This window comes from Acomys russatus, chromosome 19, assembly GCF_903995435.1.
Source record: "Acomys russatus chromosome 19, mAcoRus1.1, whole genome shotgun sequence".
Lineage (NCBI taxonomy): Eukaryota > Metazoa > Chordata > Mammalia > Rodentia > Muridae > Acomys > Acomys russatus.
In genome coordinates, this window is record NC_067155.1 from 38,659,058 (window position 1) to 38,676,195 (window position 17,138).

The 17,138-nt window shown below is 39.4% G+C and overlaps 1 protein-coding gene across 5 annotated transcripts in view; it reads left to right on the forward strand.

The window, feature by feature from the left end:
- LOC127202537 (cytochrome P450 3A9-like) overlaps positions 1–15,296 on the forward strand; it is a 112,550-nt gene extending 97,254 nt beyond the window's left edge. For all 5 annotated transcript variants that reach the window (XM_051161179.1, XM_051161178.1, XM_051161180.1 and 2 more), the window contains 5 exons: positions 787–914; positions 3,282–3,348; positions 6,683–6,843; positions 10,118–10,344; positions 15,074–15,296. In XM_051161179.1, the coding sequence (XP_051017136.1) occupies positions 787–914; positions 3,282–3,348; positions 6,683–6,843; positions 10,118–10,344; positions 15,074–15,281 (791 nt within the window). In that variant the 3' untranslated portion in view covers positions 15,282–15,296. The remainder of the gene's footprint in view (positions 1–786; positions 915–3,281; positions 3,349–6,682; positions 6,844–10,117; positions 10,345–15,073) is intronic.
- Positions 15,297–17,138: the final 1,842 nt, after the last annotated feature.

Sequence of the window (17,138 nt, forward strand, 5' to 3'; positions counted from 1 at the left end):
CCTTTCCCTCTGGTACTTTTCTTATGGTTTCTTTTTTAATAATTTTTTTATTTCTTACATATACATTTATATTATAACACATATCATGAACTTTATTTCAGACACATTGCACATGTCCCACTTAAATGGACTGATCCATGGCTTTCAGTATATATAAGATATTCATAGTCAGCAATGTTGTCAGCTATAGAATCTCTTTGTCAATTCAGAAGCCCAGTACATTTAGCTATCAACTCCCTACCTTCCTCAGGCATAATCAACCAGTAGTCTAGAGTCTAACTTCCTGTAAATAGAATTTATAATTTGTCACCTTTGTGTCTAGTTTCCTAGTTGTTATGTTCCGAGAAGTTCATGCAGTGCTGGAGGGGTGGCTCAGCCATTAATGGCTTAGGCACAAAACCAAAACATCAAAAGTTCATGTGTCTTACAGGATGCTTCAGCATGTCCTTTCTTTTAGTGGCTGAACCAGTCACTTGGTTGAGTGTATTATTATTTTGGTGAACATCTTGCAACCATATTTACAAGTAATGTTGGTATTAGATTTTCTCTTTCTGAGAGATGTCATGCCTTGAAAGCTCTTTCTTGACCACCTTGATTAACCACAGCACTGCAGTAAAGCCTGATTTATCCAAACAGGCTTTAGTTCCACATGTAAAAGATGAGAAATAAATTCAACCCTGAAACTGTGCAGCAAGAGCCATTATTGTCCTGAGTTGTAGAATAAATGTAATCATTCCAGGTAAATTCTGTATTTTCATTATGGTTTCTCTTTTCTTTCCCCTCTAGTACTCTTTCCATTCCTTACTCCTATTTTTGATGCACTTGAAATTACCATCTTTCCAAGAGACGTTATAAGGTTTTTTAGAACGTCTGTAGAACAAATGAAAGAGAAACGCATGCAAGAAAAAGAAAAGGTAATAGCTGGTAACATGAGGATGTTCATTTGTTGATAAAGTGTTAAGGGGTGTGTGTGTGTGTGTGTGTGTGTGTGTGTGTGTGTGTGTGTGTGTGTGTGTGTGTTCCATATATTTTTTAAGTTAGACTATATTAAGAAATGGGAATTTTTATTATATTTTGAAGAAAATGAAGATTTTTGGAATATAGATATGAAATAAGCTAGGAAGAAAGCATTTAAAATTAAATGATATATAGTATGGTCAATATTCCATGTGATAAATATTTTTGAGATGAGAATTTCACATGCCATAAAAAATGAACCCTAACTTCATTTCTTGATGGCTGAAGAACTCAGACTATGATATTTCTAACCTGAAAATTCATTCTCTGTCTCTCTGTCTCTGTCTCTGACTCTCTCTCTGTCTCTTTCTCTCTCTGTCTCTCTGTCTCTGTCTCTCTGTCTCTGTCTCTCTCTCTCACTCTGTGTGTGTGTATGTGTGTGTGTCTATGTGTGTGTGTGTATGTGTGTGTGTGTTGTGTATAAAATTTGTGAGGATATAAATTAGTTACAGGATATATGGAAAACTTTATGGATTTACCTCAAAAACATTAATGCTTTTAATTTTCTCAATGTTGAGGTTAAAACTCAGGACCATATGAATGGGTGCCAAACACATCATCCTGGAATAGTAGTCTAAGTTGCCCTGAGTATGCAGATCAAGCCAATTCTGGAATTGTAATTTGGGAACAGAGTTTATGATTTTAATGTTGAGTCAAGAGATCACAATGGTGAATCCATTATTAATGGCTCATTTCTTCAGTGATTCAGGTCTGTGATCTTAATTCATCCCAGGAGGAAATGATGAGCAAGAAGTTAAAACCTAGAACTTCCATATGATAGATACACTCATTTCCCTACTAGTGACAAAGTGGCATGAGCTTGTGTGGGAAGCATATGTACTCCCATGTGCACTGAAGCCATTTTAAAGTTTCCAAAAGCTGTTGGAGTAATGGAATTTGAAAGTTATACCATAAGTAAAAATAAGTGTCTGAAAATATGTTGAACCTTATTAGAACAGTATACGTTGTATACATAAATCAAAATCCCACTTTACCCATTGATATGTGCGAATTTTTCTCTGCTGTCCTGGACTCTCTTTGTAGACCAGGCTGGCCTTGAACTCAAGAGATCACACACACACACACACACACACACACACTGAATGCCTGGATTATAGGCATGCACTACTGCACCCAGCTGACAATTGTAATTTTTTTTGAAAGTATGCCTTCACATGAATATTTAAAATTAGATGAGAGGGCTACAGAAATAGCTCAGTGGTTAAAAATTGACCTATTCTTGCAGAAGATCAGATTATAGTTTCCAGCACACATATCAAGGTAGGGATGGAGACTCATAGAAGAGTGTAACAGTTTCATGGAACTCAGTACCCTTTTCTCCCCTTTATGGGCATCTGCACTCATGCATGTACATTCCCACACACAGACACATATTAAAAACATATAAAGAAAAAAATAAATATTTAAAAAATTGTAGGACAAAAGTTGCCATATACCTTCCTAAACTGAAAATTATTCTATTTAAACATTATTTTCCAGATACTTTTTTTTTCACCTTTAGTAAGGAGTACCTTCACTTCCAAACCTATTATTTTATAAAATTTCCAAAAGAAATTCACTTCAGGTTATCTGGTGCTGTACTGTCTGCTTTATTTTGAGTTTTTAATTTTTTGAAACTCAGTATGACTATGTAATCCAGGCTTGCCTCTAACTCTCAGTTATCCTGCCTAGGAAGCTATGAACACACATAACCAACCTGCCTGGCTGATCTAAATTAAATTTGGGTCTCCCATGGCTTAAAGTGGGCACAGGACTTATCCAGGTAGTCAGGCTGTATTGTATACAGCCTTAATTTCAGAGTAAGGAAGTTCATATGTCAGGACTGGGTAACCCCAAGATGTCCCTGAGAATCATAGCGTTCTAGTTCAGAGGAACATTTCAAGATGATCACCCCAAAACTACAAGGACACTGTCCAGCATTAAGATAAGAGGACACAGAATGAAATCCAGAACTTCCTCCTGGTAGGCGGGAAGGATCCCACCAGGGATGATCAGAGTCCAGAGAATTCTGGGTCAGGGGCAGCAAAGACCAGCAGCACTGGACACATAGCTGGTGTTTACTCAGGAAAGCATTCTGCTGCCCAAAGCTGGTATGTGGACATACGTGTTCACCACTACCTCTGGAACCCTACTGAGATTTCCTGACTTAAATAAATAGTACTCTCAGGAGTATGGCTAGGTCTGAACTTGTGACTCTCTCTAACAACACAACTGACTTTGCACCTTCCAAAATTGTTTTTCAGCAAAGATTGGATTTTCTTCAGCTGATGATAAACTCCCAGAATTCCAAAGATAAAGAGTCTCATCAAGGTAAACAAAGATGGGTCATTTTTACTGATGCGAAACCACAAAGACAGATATTTATTATGGAAATATGCAAGGGGGCTTTCCATGTAGATAAACATGTCTTCAAATTACAGAATAAAATTTTAGCTATGCAGCCATAGGGACTTTCTAGAAGCATACTATCGTTATGGTGTTCAAAGTCTGAAGGGCAGTCATAAGCATGAGATTCAGGCCTAAAAGTCATCAATGATCTCTCGATCTTACACCACAGAACAAATACCATCTCAGCCTCATCTAGACTGATGGAGTCAGAAACTGTCCCTGAAGATTTACATATAGACATCCCGTGAGCAGGAGAAGCCCCACAGTGGTGATGCTCACTGAAAACACAGGGTGCAAGTCTACTCAATGCTGGATTTAGAGCCAAGCTTTGACGGCCTGTGTAGCTGATTTAAAAACCGTGTTGAGAAAGCCTTGGTGTGAAACACATATCCCATTCCTCTTCACGGCCTTTCAGTTACTCATTTTTCCCATCATGGATAGCTTTGACTGTGATGGTTGAAGACTAATTTGCTAATTTCATAATGTCCTCTGCAGCTATGAGTCCCATGATAAGAAAGAGACAGCTGTCTGTCTTTTTGTTTTCTTTTTTCTCTCTTTTTTCCCACCTTCCTTGTTTTGTTTCCTCTTTCTTCACTCCCTTCCTTTATCCTCCATCTTCTTCCACACCTCTCTCAGCAACACAATCATACACTAATCCTGTTCTCTTACCATCCTAATTTATTTTGACACACAGATTCAACAGCATTTGTCTAGGGTAGAAGCCCTTTCACATGAACTCCTAAATTCTTCCTTAATGTAACTAAATGTTGAGTTCTTAAAACTAGGCAGCTTTGTGTCTCTACTTTGCTACCACAGCAAAGAGCACAGTTTGGAAGTTTTTGTATCCATACTCTGCTTTCATTTATTGGATTTTTCTTGTTTCTGTGAGAAAGTATGTAAAAATCAGAAAATTTAAGAAGGTATGGTTTAATTTGACTTGGGGGTGAAATTAGTCATCTATTTATTTTTTGGAGACTTGACAATGCTTAAGACAAACACGGTCAAAGGAACAGAGAGTGTAGCTAGACTCCCAACCTTCAAGGTCCCATCCCAATGACCCACCTCCTCCAAGCATCAACACCACCTGGGCACCAAATGTTCAGACAGATGAGGTTAAGGGGATACTTGACGTTCGATCTACAGCAATAACATAAGGTTCGTGTTCACGGAGATGAAGAATCTGATCGGGCATCTTTCCACCAAGAACAGTACAGATGTCATGGCTGGCAAACCAGAAATCTGCAAACCTAACAAACATTCATTTTCCACCTTTATTGGTTTGTTTGGGATTTTTTTTTTCAGTTTTACATTTACAAGGTTGGATCAGGTCACATGTTTCTAAATATCTGACTCCAGCCCTTGCTCATTGCTTAACTCTTCAGTGCTTAACTGTTCTAGGCTTCTCTACAGACTAAAACCCAAGGGGGAGAACAAGTATTGTCAGAACTCTGTGTAGTCAGCCAGTGTGGAACACAGCTGGGAGAGGGCACTGCTAAGGAAAATGACGTTCAGCTGTGGTTGAATACGCGTTGCTAACTTTATTTTGTGGACTCATGGTTCTGTGTGTTTCATGCTCAATTCTCCTTTAACCAGCATTTTCTTTCTTCTGATATATTAGTGTATTTATTGGAATAAGGTCAGTCGCCACTCCTGTGGCTTGTTATTTAGCATAATTTCCATGATCATCCGCTTTGGAATACTAGCAATCCTTGCTTATTATTAAGTGAGATTGTTCACAAAAAAAATCACACCTCACGGAAGTTGTTATTCTGATTGGAGAGATATGAGTTCACTTTAAGACTCTCTATTTCAACTTACCTGAGGCTGTGAGTCCAGACTGTGCTCTGGGTATCTTTAATGCCGTTGCCTTGGGTTACCTAAGGTATATGTAGTTTGCAGATCTGTTAATGATCCATGAACTCAGGATTTTGTATTGAATCTTCATTCAAGGTATTTCCCACTGTATTTTTATCAGGAATATTTTAATTTTTCCTAAAGGAGAATGTTATTCTGTTGTATTTACAAAAATAGACTTTCTAGGGCTGGACAGGTGTCTTCATGGTTGAGGGCACTTAATAGGCACAAGAACTTCATTCAGTTTGAGTTCCCCAAGCATAAAAAACCAGGCATAGCCAGATATAACTGTAACCCCAGCATTTAAGGGCAGAGATAAGGGAATGCTAAATATCTCTGCCTAGCCGGTACAGCTGAAAGGGCAAGCTTTCAGGTCGGTAAAACACCCTGTTGCAAAGAAATAACATGAAAATGACAGAGGAAGACATCCACAAATTCACAGTGGCATGGAAGTGTGAATATAGACCAGTCAAGTGCGTGCATAGTCAGCTCTGCTGATGTCTGCAAGACATCCTGCTCCTGCCCCCATACCATCAAGTACCTACACAGTTATGCCGTATACGCACATCTCACTCACATACACTCACACACATCACCTCATCGACACTCATATATGCACCTCTCATACACTCACACATAGACACACACATAACACACACAAACAATATTTTTAAATTAAGCAGAATTAAAGTTTGAATATGTCATCTTTTCATATCTGTCAATGATTATTTGGAAATTTTAATTTGTCTAAAGAATGGAACTAAAAAAAGTGAGGAAAACATGCAGATGTTTTCTACAATCATACTCAGTCATCCGGCGGCATGCCAACATACTGTTTCACACTAAGAAGTCATGCTTTCTCTCCATGCTGCCCAGCTTTGGTATTGTTGGTGGTGTTAGGATGAGGAATCAAATGGACAAGAGTAATATACACTGAGGGAAACTGGATTAAAATGACTTTTCCATTTTACCCCCTTGTTAAGGAATGAAAACCAAACCTGATATAACCCTGAATGTAATTTCATGTTTTCTGTAGAGATTTGTGATCTTTCTTTGGGTTGCTCCTCATCTAATGTATCATGGTTTATACTCACCTCCTTCACCCAAAATGTATGTCCCGGACTGATGAGATGGCTCAGTAGGTAAAGACACTGGCTGCCAAGCCCAAAGACCTGAGTTCAAACTCCAAGACCCAAATAGGAGAGAAAAAAAATGAACACAGTCTTGCAAGTTTTCCTCTGACTTCTAAACACATATTTTGGCATGCTGCGGTCTATGCATAAATACATACACACATACATACATACATACATACATACATACATACATACATACATACAAACATACATACATACATCAATGTAAAAATAAATCAAATAAAATGTGCTTCCTTTCCTTTCAGGTTTATCTGACCTGGAGATTGCAGCTCAGTCCATTTTCTTTATTTTTGCTGGCTATGAGACCACTAGCAGCGCTCTTTCCTTTGCTATGTATTTGCTGGCCACTCACCCTGATGTCCAGAAGAAGCTACAGGATAAAATTGATGATGCTCTACCCAATAAGGTGAGGGGGTGAGACCTGGAGAGGGCAGTGTGCAGAGTCATTGACATGAATGGCTCCTTATCACATCCAGTGAGAACGTTTAACACAGGTATCGGTTCCTTTGCCACTTGTATTTTTAAAATGATATGAAAATGCAAATTAATAGGAAGCAGGCATCAGATTCTGCTTTAAGCAAAATAATATCTTTGTAGATAAATGTTCACATAGCTTTATCCATTTTCTGTCACCAAAAACTGCCAAGAAACAGCCACAAATCACAGTGGCATGGAAGTGCAAGCATCAATTAGTCAAGTGTCTGGATTGCTCTATTGATGCCATGTTCTGTGCTGTTATTCGCTAGTGGCTGAGGGTGACTGGCCTTGGCTGGCATGGGCTAGGGGATTGATTTAGCACTGACCCACACATCTCTCTCCACCCATAGGTGGCTCCTGAGTCACACTCTTACCCCTAAATTATGGTCTGTCCAAAATTCCCATACAATAATAGTCACCTCACTCTTCACAACTCTGCCCAAATTGGGTGCGTGTGGGTTGTGAGGTTATCTGGTTTGTGTGTAGTCCATCTGGCCTATCCTTCTCTTCAGAGCTTACAGGAAATCCCTAAGGTAACAACCATCAGGCTGGACCAGCAAGAAAGAATGGGGCTGAGTGATGGCTCCCGCTCTCATTGTGACTTTTCCCAGGGGTGCAGTTGAACATCTTGATAACAGTGACTCTTCTCTGTCTTTTATCATCTTTAGTGCAAAAGAGACTACTAGTGCCTCCTCCAATATTTTTTTTTGTTTTTTGTTTTTGTTTTTTTGCTTCACAACCATGTTGAATACTTCTACTTAATTTTAAAATGTGTTTAATTGAAATAGAACTACATAACTTTCCTTCTTTCCTTTCCTCCCTCCAGCCCATACCTCAAACCTCTCCCATCCCCTCACTTGAAGATGATAACCACTTTTGATTACTATTGTTACATAAATATATGCATGTCTGCAGATGTGTGTGTATGCACAAGCATACACACACACACACACACACACACACACACACACACAACCTGCTGAGTCCATTTTTGTTGTTTGTGCTGATCTGTTTTCAAAGCTGATCACTCTGCAGTGGACAACCATTAAGAAGGCTCACCCCATATACAGGGGGAGGTAATCCCCCTCAGGAACCGTCATAGGGGAGGGGAATAATGGGAAAATGGGAGGGAGGGAGGAATGGGAGGACACAAGGGATGGGATAAACATTGAGATGTAACAAGAATAAATTAATTTTTTAAAAAAATCAAAAAAAAAAAAAAAAAAGAAGAAGAAGGCTAACCCACGAGAGAGGCTAACTCTCCTTCTTAGAGCAGTCACTGATGCCTAATGTTCTTTGTCTAGGAGTGGGACCATTTGAAATTATCTCCATCCATGTTGACCTAACCATTAATATTGTCACTGTTCTGGTTTTGTTTATGCATCCATTTCTGGTGGGGTTTTTTGGTTTTTGTTTTTGTTTTTGTTTTTGTTTTTGTTTTTTGTGGGGGGTTGTTTTTTTTTTTTTCAAGACAAAATTTATCTTTGTAGTTCTAGCTGTCCTGGACTCACTTTGTAGACCAGGCTGGCTTTGAACTCACAGAGATCTGCCTACCTCTGCCTCCCCTAGTGCTGGGATTACAGGCCTGTGTTACCAAGCCTGGCTTATGCATCCATTTCTTTTTTTTTTTTTATTTGAATGAATCATGTTATATTAGATATGAAATGCTGTAGTTCATCAGAATGGCTAAGATCAAAAATTCAAGTGACACCACATGCTGGCGAGGATGTGGGGAGAGAGGAACACTCCTTCATTGCTGGTGGGAGTGCAAACTAGTACAGCCACTTTGGAAATCTATCTGGTGCTATCTCAGAAAAATGGGAATAGGGCTTCCTCAAGACCCAGCTATTCCACTCCTTGGAATATACCCAGAAGATGCTCCAGCACACAACAAGAAAATTTGCTCAACCATGTTCATAGCAGCCTTATTCATAATAGCCAGAACATGGAAACAGCCTAAGTGTCCATCAGTAGAAGAATGGATAAAGGAACTGTGGTGCATATACACTATGGAATACTACTCAGCTATTAAAAACAAGGAATTTCTTTTTTACATTTTTATTAATTTATTCTTATTACATCTCAATTGTTAGCCTATCCCTTGTATCCTCCCATTCCTCCCTCCCTCCCACTTCCCCCCTACTCCACTACCCTATGTCTGAGGGGGACCTCCTTTCCCTGTATATGCTCATAGGGTATCAAGTCTCTTCTTGGTGACCTGTTATCCTTCCTCTGAGTGCCACCAGTCATCCATTTCTAAGAGACACTGTTTTCGTGGCAGATTTCCTCTGACGATCTTTCCACCTCCTCTTTCCCATGTTCCCAGAGCTGTAAATGCAGGAGTTGTAATGTAGACCTATCTATTGGTAGGGAGTTTCCCATGATCCATTGATCTCTTCATTGTGTCAGTTGTAGTTTCCAGTGATGCAAAGTGGAGTTACTTTTATGAACAGTAGTAGCTATTTTATCTGATCTAGTGTTTCTAAATCTTTCATATAATAAAAACAATGATCATGCAAGATATTTGCAACTAAATAAGATGAGGATTTGCTTAAAGATCGGAAAGATAGATCATAAGTTATGAGATCAGCTGCTCTTTCAGAGGACTTGAGCTCAGTTCCTAACTCCTATTTCAAGGGGCTCACAACCATGTTCTAGAGGCTCTGACACCTTCTCCTGGCCCCCAGAGCAGATGAAATCACATGTACAAACTTCAACACAGATATATACACATAAATAAAAATAAAGCTTTTTAGAAAATATATAGATAATTCTTCTTACTTCCATTTTATGGACTTTCATGTATACATGTAGCTTCTTTGTGGAAAGTAACACTAACTGTGGCATGTTGATATTATGTATAATTGTCATCATCTCTTGGTAATGGTTCCTGACATAAGAAATAAGAAGTAGTCAACGGTAATGTTGACAATTCCAGGCTCTGGGTTTGAGATTATCCTAAAGGATTTCTTCTCAATGGGATATTGAAGAGGTTAATGAATATGAGTTATTAAAATGCTTTGTAAATGCTAAGGTTCTCATCAATAGGAGTTATTCTGTGGTGCTCCAAACACCAAAGTAGTAATTCATGGATGAAAATTATTTCAAAATATTAATTTATAAATGTCTGTGCCTCTCCCTCACCTTCTTTCTCTCTGTCTTCCTCCTGTTTTCTTCCTCCCTCTCCTTTCCCACCCCTCCAGGCACCTGCCACCTATGATGCCCTAGTACAGATGGAGTATCTAGACATGGTGGTGAATGAAACTCTCAGATTGTATCCAGTTGGAGGAAGGCTCGAGAGGATCTGTAAGAAAGATGTTGAAATCAATGGAGTGTTCATTCCCAAAGGAACTATTGTGATGGTACCAACCTTTGCTCTTCACAAAGACCCAAATTGCTGGCCAGAGCCTGAGGAGTTCTGCCCTGAAAGGTACAATGACTTGGGAACAAGAAACTACACCAAGCCAGGCTACTCCAAGCATGATGTATTGACTCTTGGTACTAAAGATCTGTTTGTTGCAACAACAGTCTCCTCTCTCTCTCTCTCTCTCTCTCTCTCTCTGTCTCTCTCTCTCTCTCTCTCTGTCTCTCTCTCTCTCTCTCTCTCTCTCTCTCTCTCTCCCTGTCTCTCTCTCCCTGTCCTCTCGCCTCTCTCTCCGGATCTATCTCTCTCTCTCTCTCTCTCTCTCTCTCTCTCTCTCTGTGTGTGTGTGTCTGTGTGTGTGTGTCTGTGTCTGTGTGTCTGTGTGTGTTTGTGTGTGTGTGTGCACGCCAGCATTGATGAGCACTTGTGTGTGTGGTGTGTCTCTCTCTGCCTGCCTGCCTGTCTGTCTGACTGACTGACTACGTATATTTTAAGAAAGTGTAGCATCTACCATAATTTCTTTTTTTAATTTTTATTTTATTAATTTATTCATATTCCATCTCAATGGTTATCCCCTCCCTTGTATCCTCCCATTCCTCCCTCCCTCCTATTTTCCCCTTACTCCCCTCCCCTATGACTGTGACTAAGGGAGACTTCCTCCCCGTGTATATGCTCATAGGGTATCAAGTCTCTTCTTGGTAGTCTGCTATCCTTCCTCTGAGTGCCACCAGATCTCCCCATTCAGGGGACTTGGTCAAATATGAGACACCAGAGTACGTGTGAAAGTCAGACCCCACTCTCCACTCAACTGTGGAGAATGTCCTGTCCATTGGCTAGATCTGGGTAGGGGTTTGAAGTTTACAGCCTGTATTGTCCTTGGCTGGTGCCATAGCTTGAGCGGGACCCCTGGGCCCAAATCTGCCTATCATAATTTTCTTTTTGTAGGTTTCTAGGATCCTCTGTATCCTTCAACTTTGCCATTCTCCCATGCTTCTCTGGAACTACTTTATTTTGTGTATTGGGCTTTTCATTCATCCCAAGTTTCTCTTGCTATTCCCATTAGCTGTCCCCATCACCTTTAGACAGCATCTGCATCTCCCATTTGCCTCCTGGATCTTCTATTAAGGTTTTAATGGTGTTGCTGTTTTCCTGGAGGCCCTCCTCCCTTATGGTAAAAGCAGCCCTGTTGAGGACAGAGAAGGCCATGGGCCCTCACACTCCTTTCTCTAGCTGACATCCTATCCAGCTCCCTTACACTCAATGACTCTTCTAGGTCTACATCTAGAAGTATGAGGCAGCCTTCTTTGGAGGTGGCTCAGGCATATTCTTCTGGAAATTGTGGAACCAAGGTCAGGCTTCAATCAGGTCTTAAGTCTAAAAATACTATTTTCTTGATCTCTTGTTAGTAACCAAAACAGAGAATGAAGGTTTTAGCACTGTGACTAGCAAGTTGGAGGAGCTATGATCTACATATGTACTGACCCCTCACAGTGGACTTTCTGTTGTCAGGATATATGTCTTAGTGGTTGCCACCTTAATATTTACTGAGGGAATACATTGGGGTTGGTCCATTTCATATTGTTTCTGTGTTCCCTCCAGTCTCCACCTCCTGTAACATTGTGATTATAAAACACAACACATTGATTATATTTATGTTGGAGCCTTTCAATGATGCAACAGATATTACACACCTACTTTGTATGAGGGACTATTCCAAACACTGATAAAATCCAAATATTGATATATGTCTACTATAAAGAATGTTTGACAACAGACACATAAAATATATAAAAACAGTTTATGAAAGCGTTAGGAATATACAGATAGAGTAAGGTCACTAACGTGTTTATTCATGTTCTCTTTTAATGAAAGCACTAATTGACCTATAAAACAAAAGCTCATCAAGTTGTGAATTTGAAGATCCAAATTTAAAATAAGCCTAAGTTCTGAACCTGTTCAACAAAAGTCATATCCACTGAAAATCAACATATGCTTGATTGTGGGTTTATATAATTTATTCTACCCTGTACTACCTTATGTAACACCTCTCATTTGGAACAAAAATTGTTGCTGTAGGTAATTTTTGATATATAGTCATCTGAATAGGAGAAATTGAATATTTTCAAATATTCTAGAGGTATATTTTCTGACTTGGCCTCCGTAACTCTGAGATTTTATTGGTTGTAGTTTTCTACAGTGGCTTCTGTCCTTGCAAAAGAATTTTTTTGAGATGTAAATACTACCCTTGCTTGTGGGAATAAGACTTTATTGTTCTGTAAAATACTGTTTCTTTATGCAATTATAGTTTTGTTTTTCTTATATTCCTCTGTCAAATTACTTATGTCATGTTTATAATATGTCTGTTATCTTGGAAAATAAATGAGAGATATAGGAAGACAAGAAAAAAAAAGAATGTTTGACAAATGCCAAAGAATAACCTATAGAAATTATTACACATAACACTCAAAATGAATCTCTCTCTATTCTATATGTGCCCAGAAACCATTCACCCTGTCAGCTATTCCACACATGCCTTTTATAACTCTCTCTTTCTCTCTCTTCCTCTCTCTCTCTCTCTCTCTCTCTCTCTCTCTCTCTCTCTCTCTCTCAACTATCATGGTGTGTGTGTGTGTGCTGTGCATTTGTGTGAAACATAAAACCCATAAATATTTCAGAATTATCTTCACAATATAAAATACAGCTTAAAAATACATAACCACAGTACAATTAACACCCTTCTCAGAACATTATTAGTATCGTAAATATTTAAATGTGATAAAAATTTTTTAAAATGTGTCTAGATTTCTAGAAGTTTATACCCAAGGAAACATATAAAGTTAAACTTTATAATGACATTATAGTGGGGTGACTGTATATTTTGTAAAATATCTGATTTAAATAACCAATAAGGAAGGAAGGGAAGTAAGAAGAAACAAAAGAAGAGGAAGGAGCAGAGGCAGAATGAGAAAAGAAGGAAGGGACTGGAAGAAGAGAAGAGAAGGAAGGAAGGATAGGGAGGGAAAGAGGGAGGGAGGGGAAAGAAGGGAAGAAGACATGGGTAAGTGAGAAATGAAGGAAATGAAGCTGGGAGAAAGACAGAAAGGAGCTGGCAAAAAGACAAGAAAGGAAATGTCGCCCAAAACAAAAAGAGTAGCTGAGAAGAGATGGTATGATTACACAGGGAAAGAGGAAACAAATTTTCCATAGCACCAGGTATTTTATTCTCTGTGCCCAGTGAGCGAGTGGTCAGCCAAAGTGTTAGTTGAGGCAAAAACTTGCTTTTCCTCAATAGGTCTTATTTCTTATGTGTCAAAATATGAACACATCGCTGTGCTAAATTCACCTTTCTTGTTTAAAGATGATTTTCTTAAACTGGGTGTAGTGACCCATTCCTTTAATCCTAGCAATTTGGAGGCAAAAAATAGGTAGATCTCTGTGAGTCTGAGTGTAGCCTGTCATACATAGTTTCAGACTGGCCAGGGCTGCATACTAAGACTGTGTCTCAAAAATAAATAAATACAAATGGGAGGGAGGGAAGAATGGAAGGATACAAGGGATGGGATAAACATTGAGATGTAACAAGAATAAATTAATAAAATAAATAAACAAACAATTTATATGGAAGGGTGCTATTTGGAAGAGCATTAACCTCATCTCAATGCAACTAAAAGCTTCACCACGGTAAAAGGAGAGGCCTGTGACCTACAATACTATAGTATATCACCTACTCCAAAAGCTAGGAAACATCAAAGAAGAGTGGGTGGACAGACTGTACTGGCTAGAAGGGTGAGAGGTGTGCTATCAATGTCTTCTGGACAAGACATGGCCATTTCCATCATAAACACAAAGCATCTGTGACTTCCTGTAAAAGATTTTCACACAAATTAAAAGAGGCATGACAGTGGGAGGGGGACAAATTGGGAAGAATGTCATGAAGGAAGTGAGATCACAGTGTGTTGTATACAACTAATAAACTGCCCAAAGAAAATAACTTTCAAAAGCTCCATCAAGATTTAAATAAAAAGATTAGTTGATTTTTCAGGTTTTCTTGTGGTGTCCTAGACCTCTCTGGATCTCTCAATCCTTTCTCCCTCTCTTCCATGAGATTCCCCATGCTCTGACTACTGTTTGGCCGTGGGTCTCTGCACCAGTTTTCAGCAGCATCTGTGTGAAGCCACACAGATGACTGTTACGGTAGCCTCCTGCCTTGAAGAATGCATGAATATCATTAGTAGTGTCAGTGGTGGGATCTCTCACGGCATGTGATTCAAATTGGGCCAGGACCCATAGGGGCTCACAAAGACTGAACCACCAACTGAAAGCATCCATGGGATGGATCTAGCCCCAAACACACATGTATCAGACGTACAGATTGGTCCTCATGTGGAACCTCTAAGAGCAGAAGCAGGGGCTACCATTGACTCTGTTGTCTGCCTTTGGATCCCTTTCCTCTAACCAGACAACCTTGTCTAGCCTCAAAAAGTGAAGATATTCCCACTCCTACTTGATATGTAGAAGCAGATTGATAGCCATGGGAAGTCTCTCCTTCCCTGAGAAGAAACAGAAGAGATCACAGGTATAGGAGAGGGAAGTTGAAAGAGATGGACTATAAGGAGAGGAGGAATGGGGGCTTCCTAGTGGGATGTAAAGTAAATAAAGTAATTAATTAATGAATGAAAAATATTTTAATAAAGCACTAGAAAGATGCCTGTGGAATCTAGAAGATATCAAACAAGTGGCCGTTGTGGGTTTTATGCGTCATGAACTTGTCTTCATCTACTCCTGTGGGGACCAGGTTCAGCAAGAAGAACCAGGACAGCATCAATCCTTACACATACCTGCCCTTTGGGAATGGACCCAGGAACTGCATTGGCATGAGGTTTGCGCTCATGAACATGAAAGTTGCTCTTGTCAGAATCCTGCAGAACTTCTCCTTCCAACCTTGCAAGGAAACTCAGGTCAGTGTGCTCCCTCAACAAGTTATGTGCACTTTGGTTTCTTAATTGGGGCATCTATATGCATAGAAGTATATACTTACTCACTTTTTAATTTATTCTATGAGCCAAGTAACTTCTTCAGTGACATCTGTTGAGGTTTGGAGCCTTCAAGTATTGCCTGAATTTTTTGCCTCAAAACAAATTATAACGATTTTCTAAATTCTGGGGAATGGTTCATTAGGGAAAATGCCTCCACTGTAAGCATGAATACCTGAGTTCTGTCCAGATCCCCAAAAATTTTAGAAACACTGATGGCTCCTAAGGAATGACACCAAGGAAAAAGTACTTTTCTGTGCTTATAAAGCGTATTCATCCGTAATGAATCCCTTTCTTATTTCTGTACTTGGTGACACTTCCTTGCTTGGATCTCACTGTGCTTGTTCTATAACTGTTGCAGATTCCTTTAAAATTAAGAAAGAAAGGATTTTTTCAACCTGAAAAACCCATCATTCTAAGGGCTGTATCAAGAGATGGAGCCATAGGTGGAACTTGACAGAAAGCCTACCACAAGCTGTGTCCCATGGCACCAGAAGCCAATTTATTTTGTGAAGAAAATGAAATAATGAAGACAGAATTGATTCTCTTGATGTACAGGGGACTCTGGGCATTCACCAAGCTGCTCACCTCCTCTACTCACCAAATTTCAAAAATCACGTGCTTCCCAAAATAGACAAAAGCAAGAGCATTTTCTGCATATGGTTTTTGTTCGTTTGTTTGTTTATTTTATTTTTGGCTTGCTTGGATTGGTCTTGTTGGTTGGTTGTTTTAAACAGTGTCACATTTACCCCAGGCTGGCCTTGAACTCACCAAAGAGCAGTGGATATCCTGAAACCCCTGATTCTACCTTCCTAATGCTGAGATTATTGTCCTACACTCCTAGGCCCAGGTAGATTGTTACTTCACAGAAGAATGGGTGGTTGCCTTTGTTAGATAACAGTACTGCTCTTGTTTGTCTGGGTCTTTGTGCACAGTCAAGATACATGGGCTAAAGACATGACTGGGTGGATAAAGCGCTCATTATGCAAGTGAATGAACTAGAACTAAGAACCTCAGAACAAAATTAAAAGATGAGCAGGCTAGACAGCCACCCAAAGTCCCAATACTGGAGAGTCAGTGATAGGGTATTCCTATGGGCAAGTTAACTAACTAGACCGGTAAATTGGTAATCTCTATGACACAGTAAAATGGAGAGGGACAGAGGAAGACTTCACAAACTTTGAACTTCCACAAACACCCTTCATATATGTGTACATGCGTGCACACACACACACACACACACACACACACGCACGCACACACACACATGTCCCTCTACATGCAAACATGCAGACATATGAAAACAATCAAAAGATTATTATTTCTGAAATTTAAATATAACATGAAGATATTTTCAGAGCAATACTTCACATACCTTAGTGAGGGAAATTCATTCAGCCACTGGAAATCAGGTCAGGATTCCCATGAGCTATAGCACATAAGCTATCAATTTAAGTAAGAAGAAATAGCACACTAGTGCAGTTCTTATGTCACCAGGTACATGAATAAGAAGGATCCAAGGGAGGGCATTGGACACTGGCCTAACCAGCCCCATTTTGTTCTATTTCTGCCTCTTTATCTTTTTCCTTCCAAGTTACTCCCCCATGCTTTTACCTTCGACTATGAGAATAACATGACTGATTGATGAGCATTAAGGAACAAATCTACATTCATACAGCAATGGAATCTACATGACACACACACACACACACACACACACACACTGAGAGAATGTATCTCAGAAAAGAAGCAGCCATCTCAGGGAAATGCAAATGATTACATCAACAGCAACTTCGATGAAGACCCATACAGAAGCAAAATTGAAAT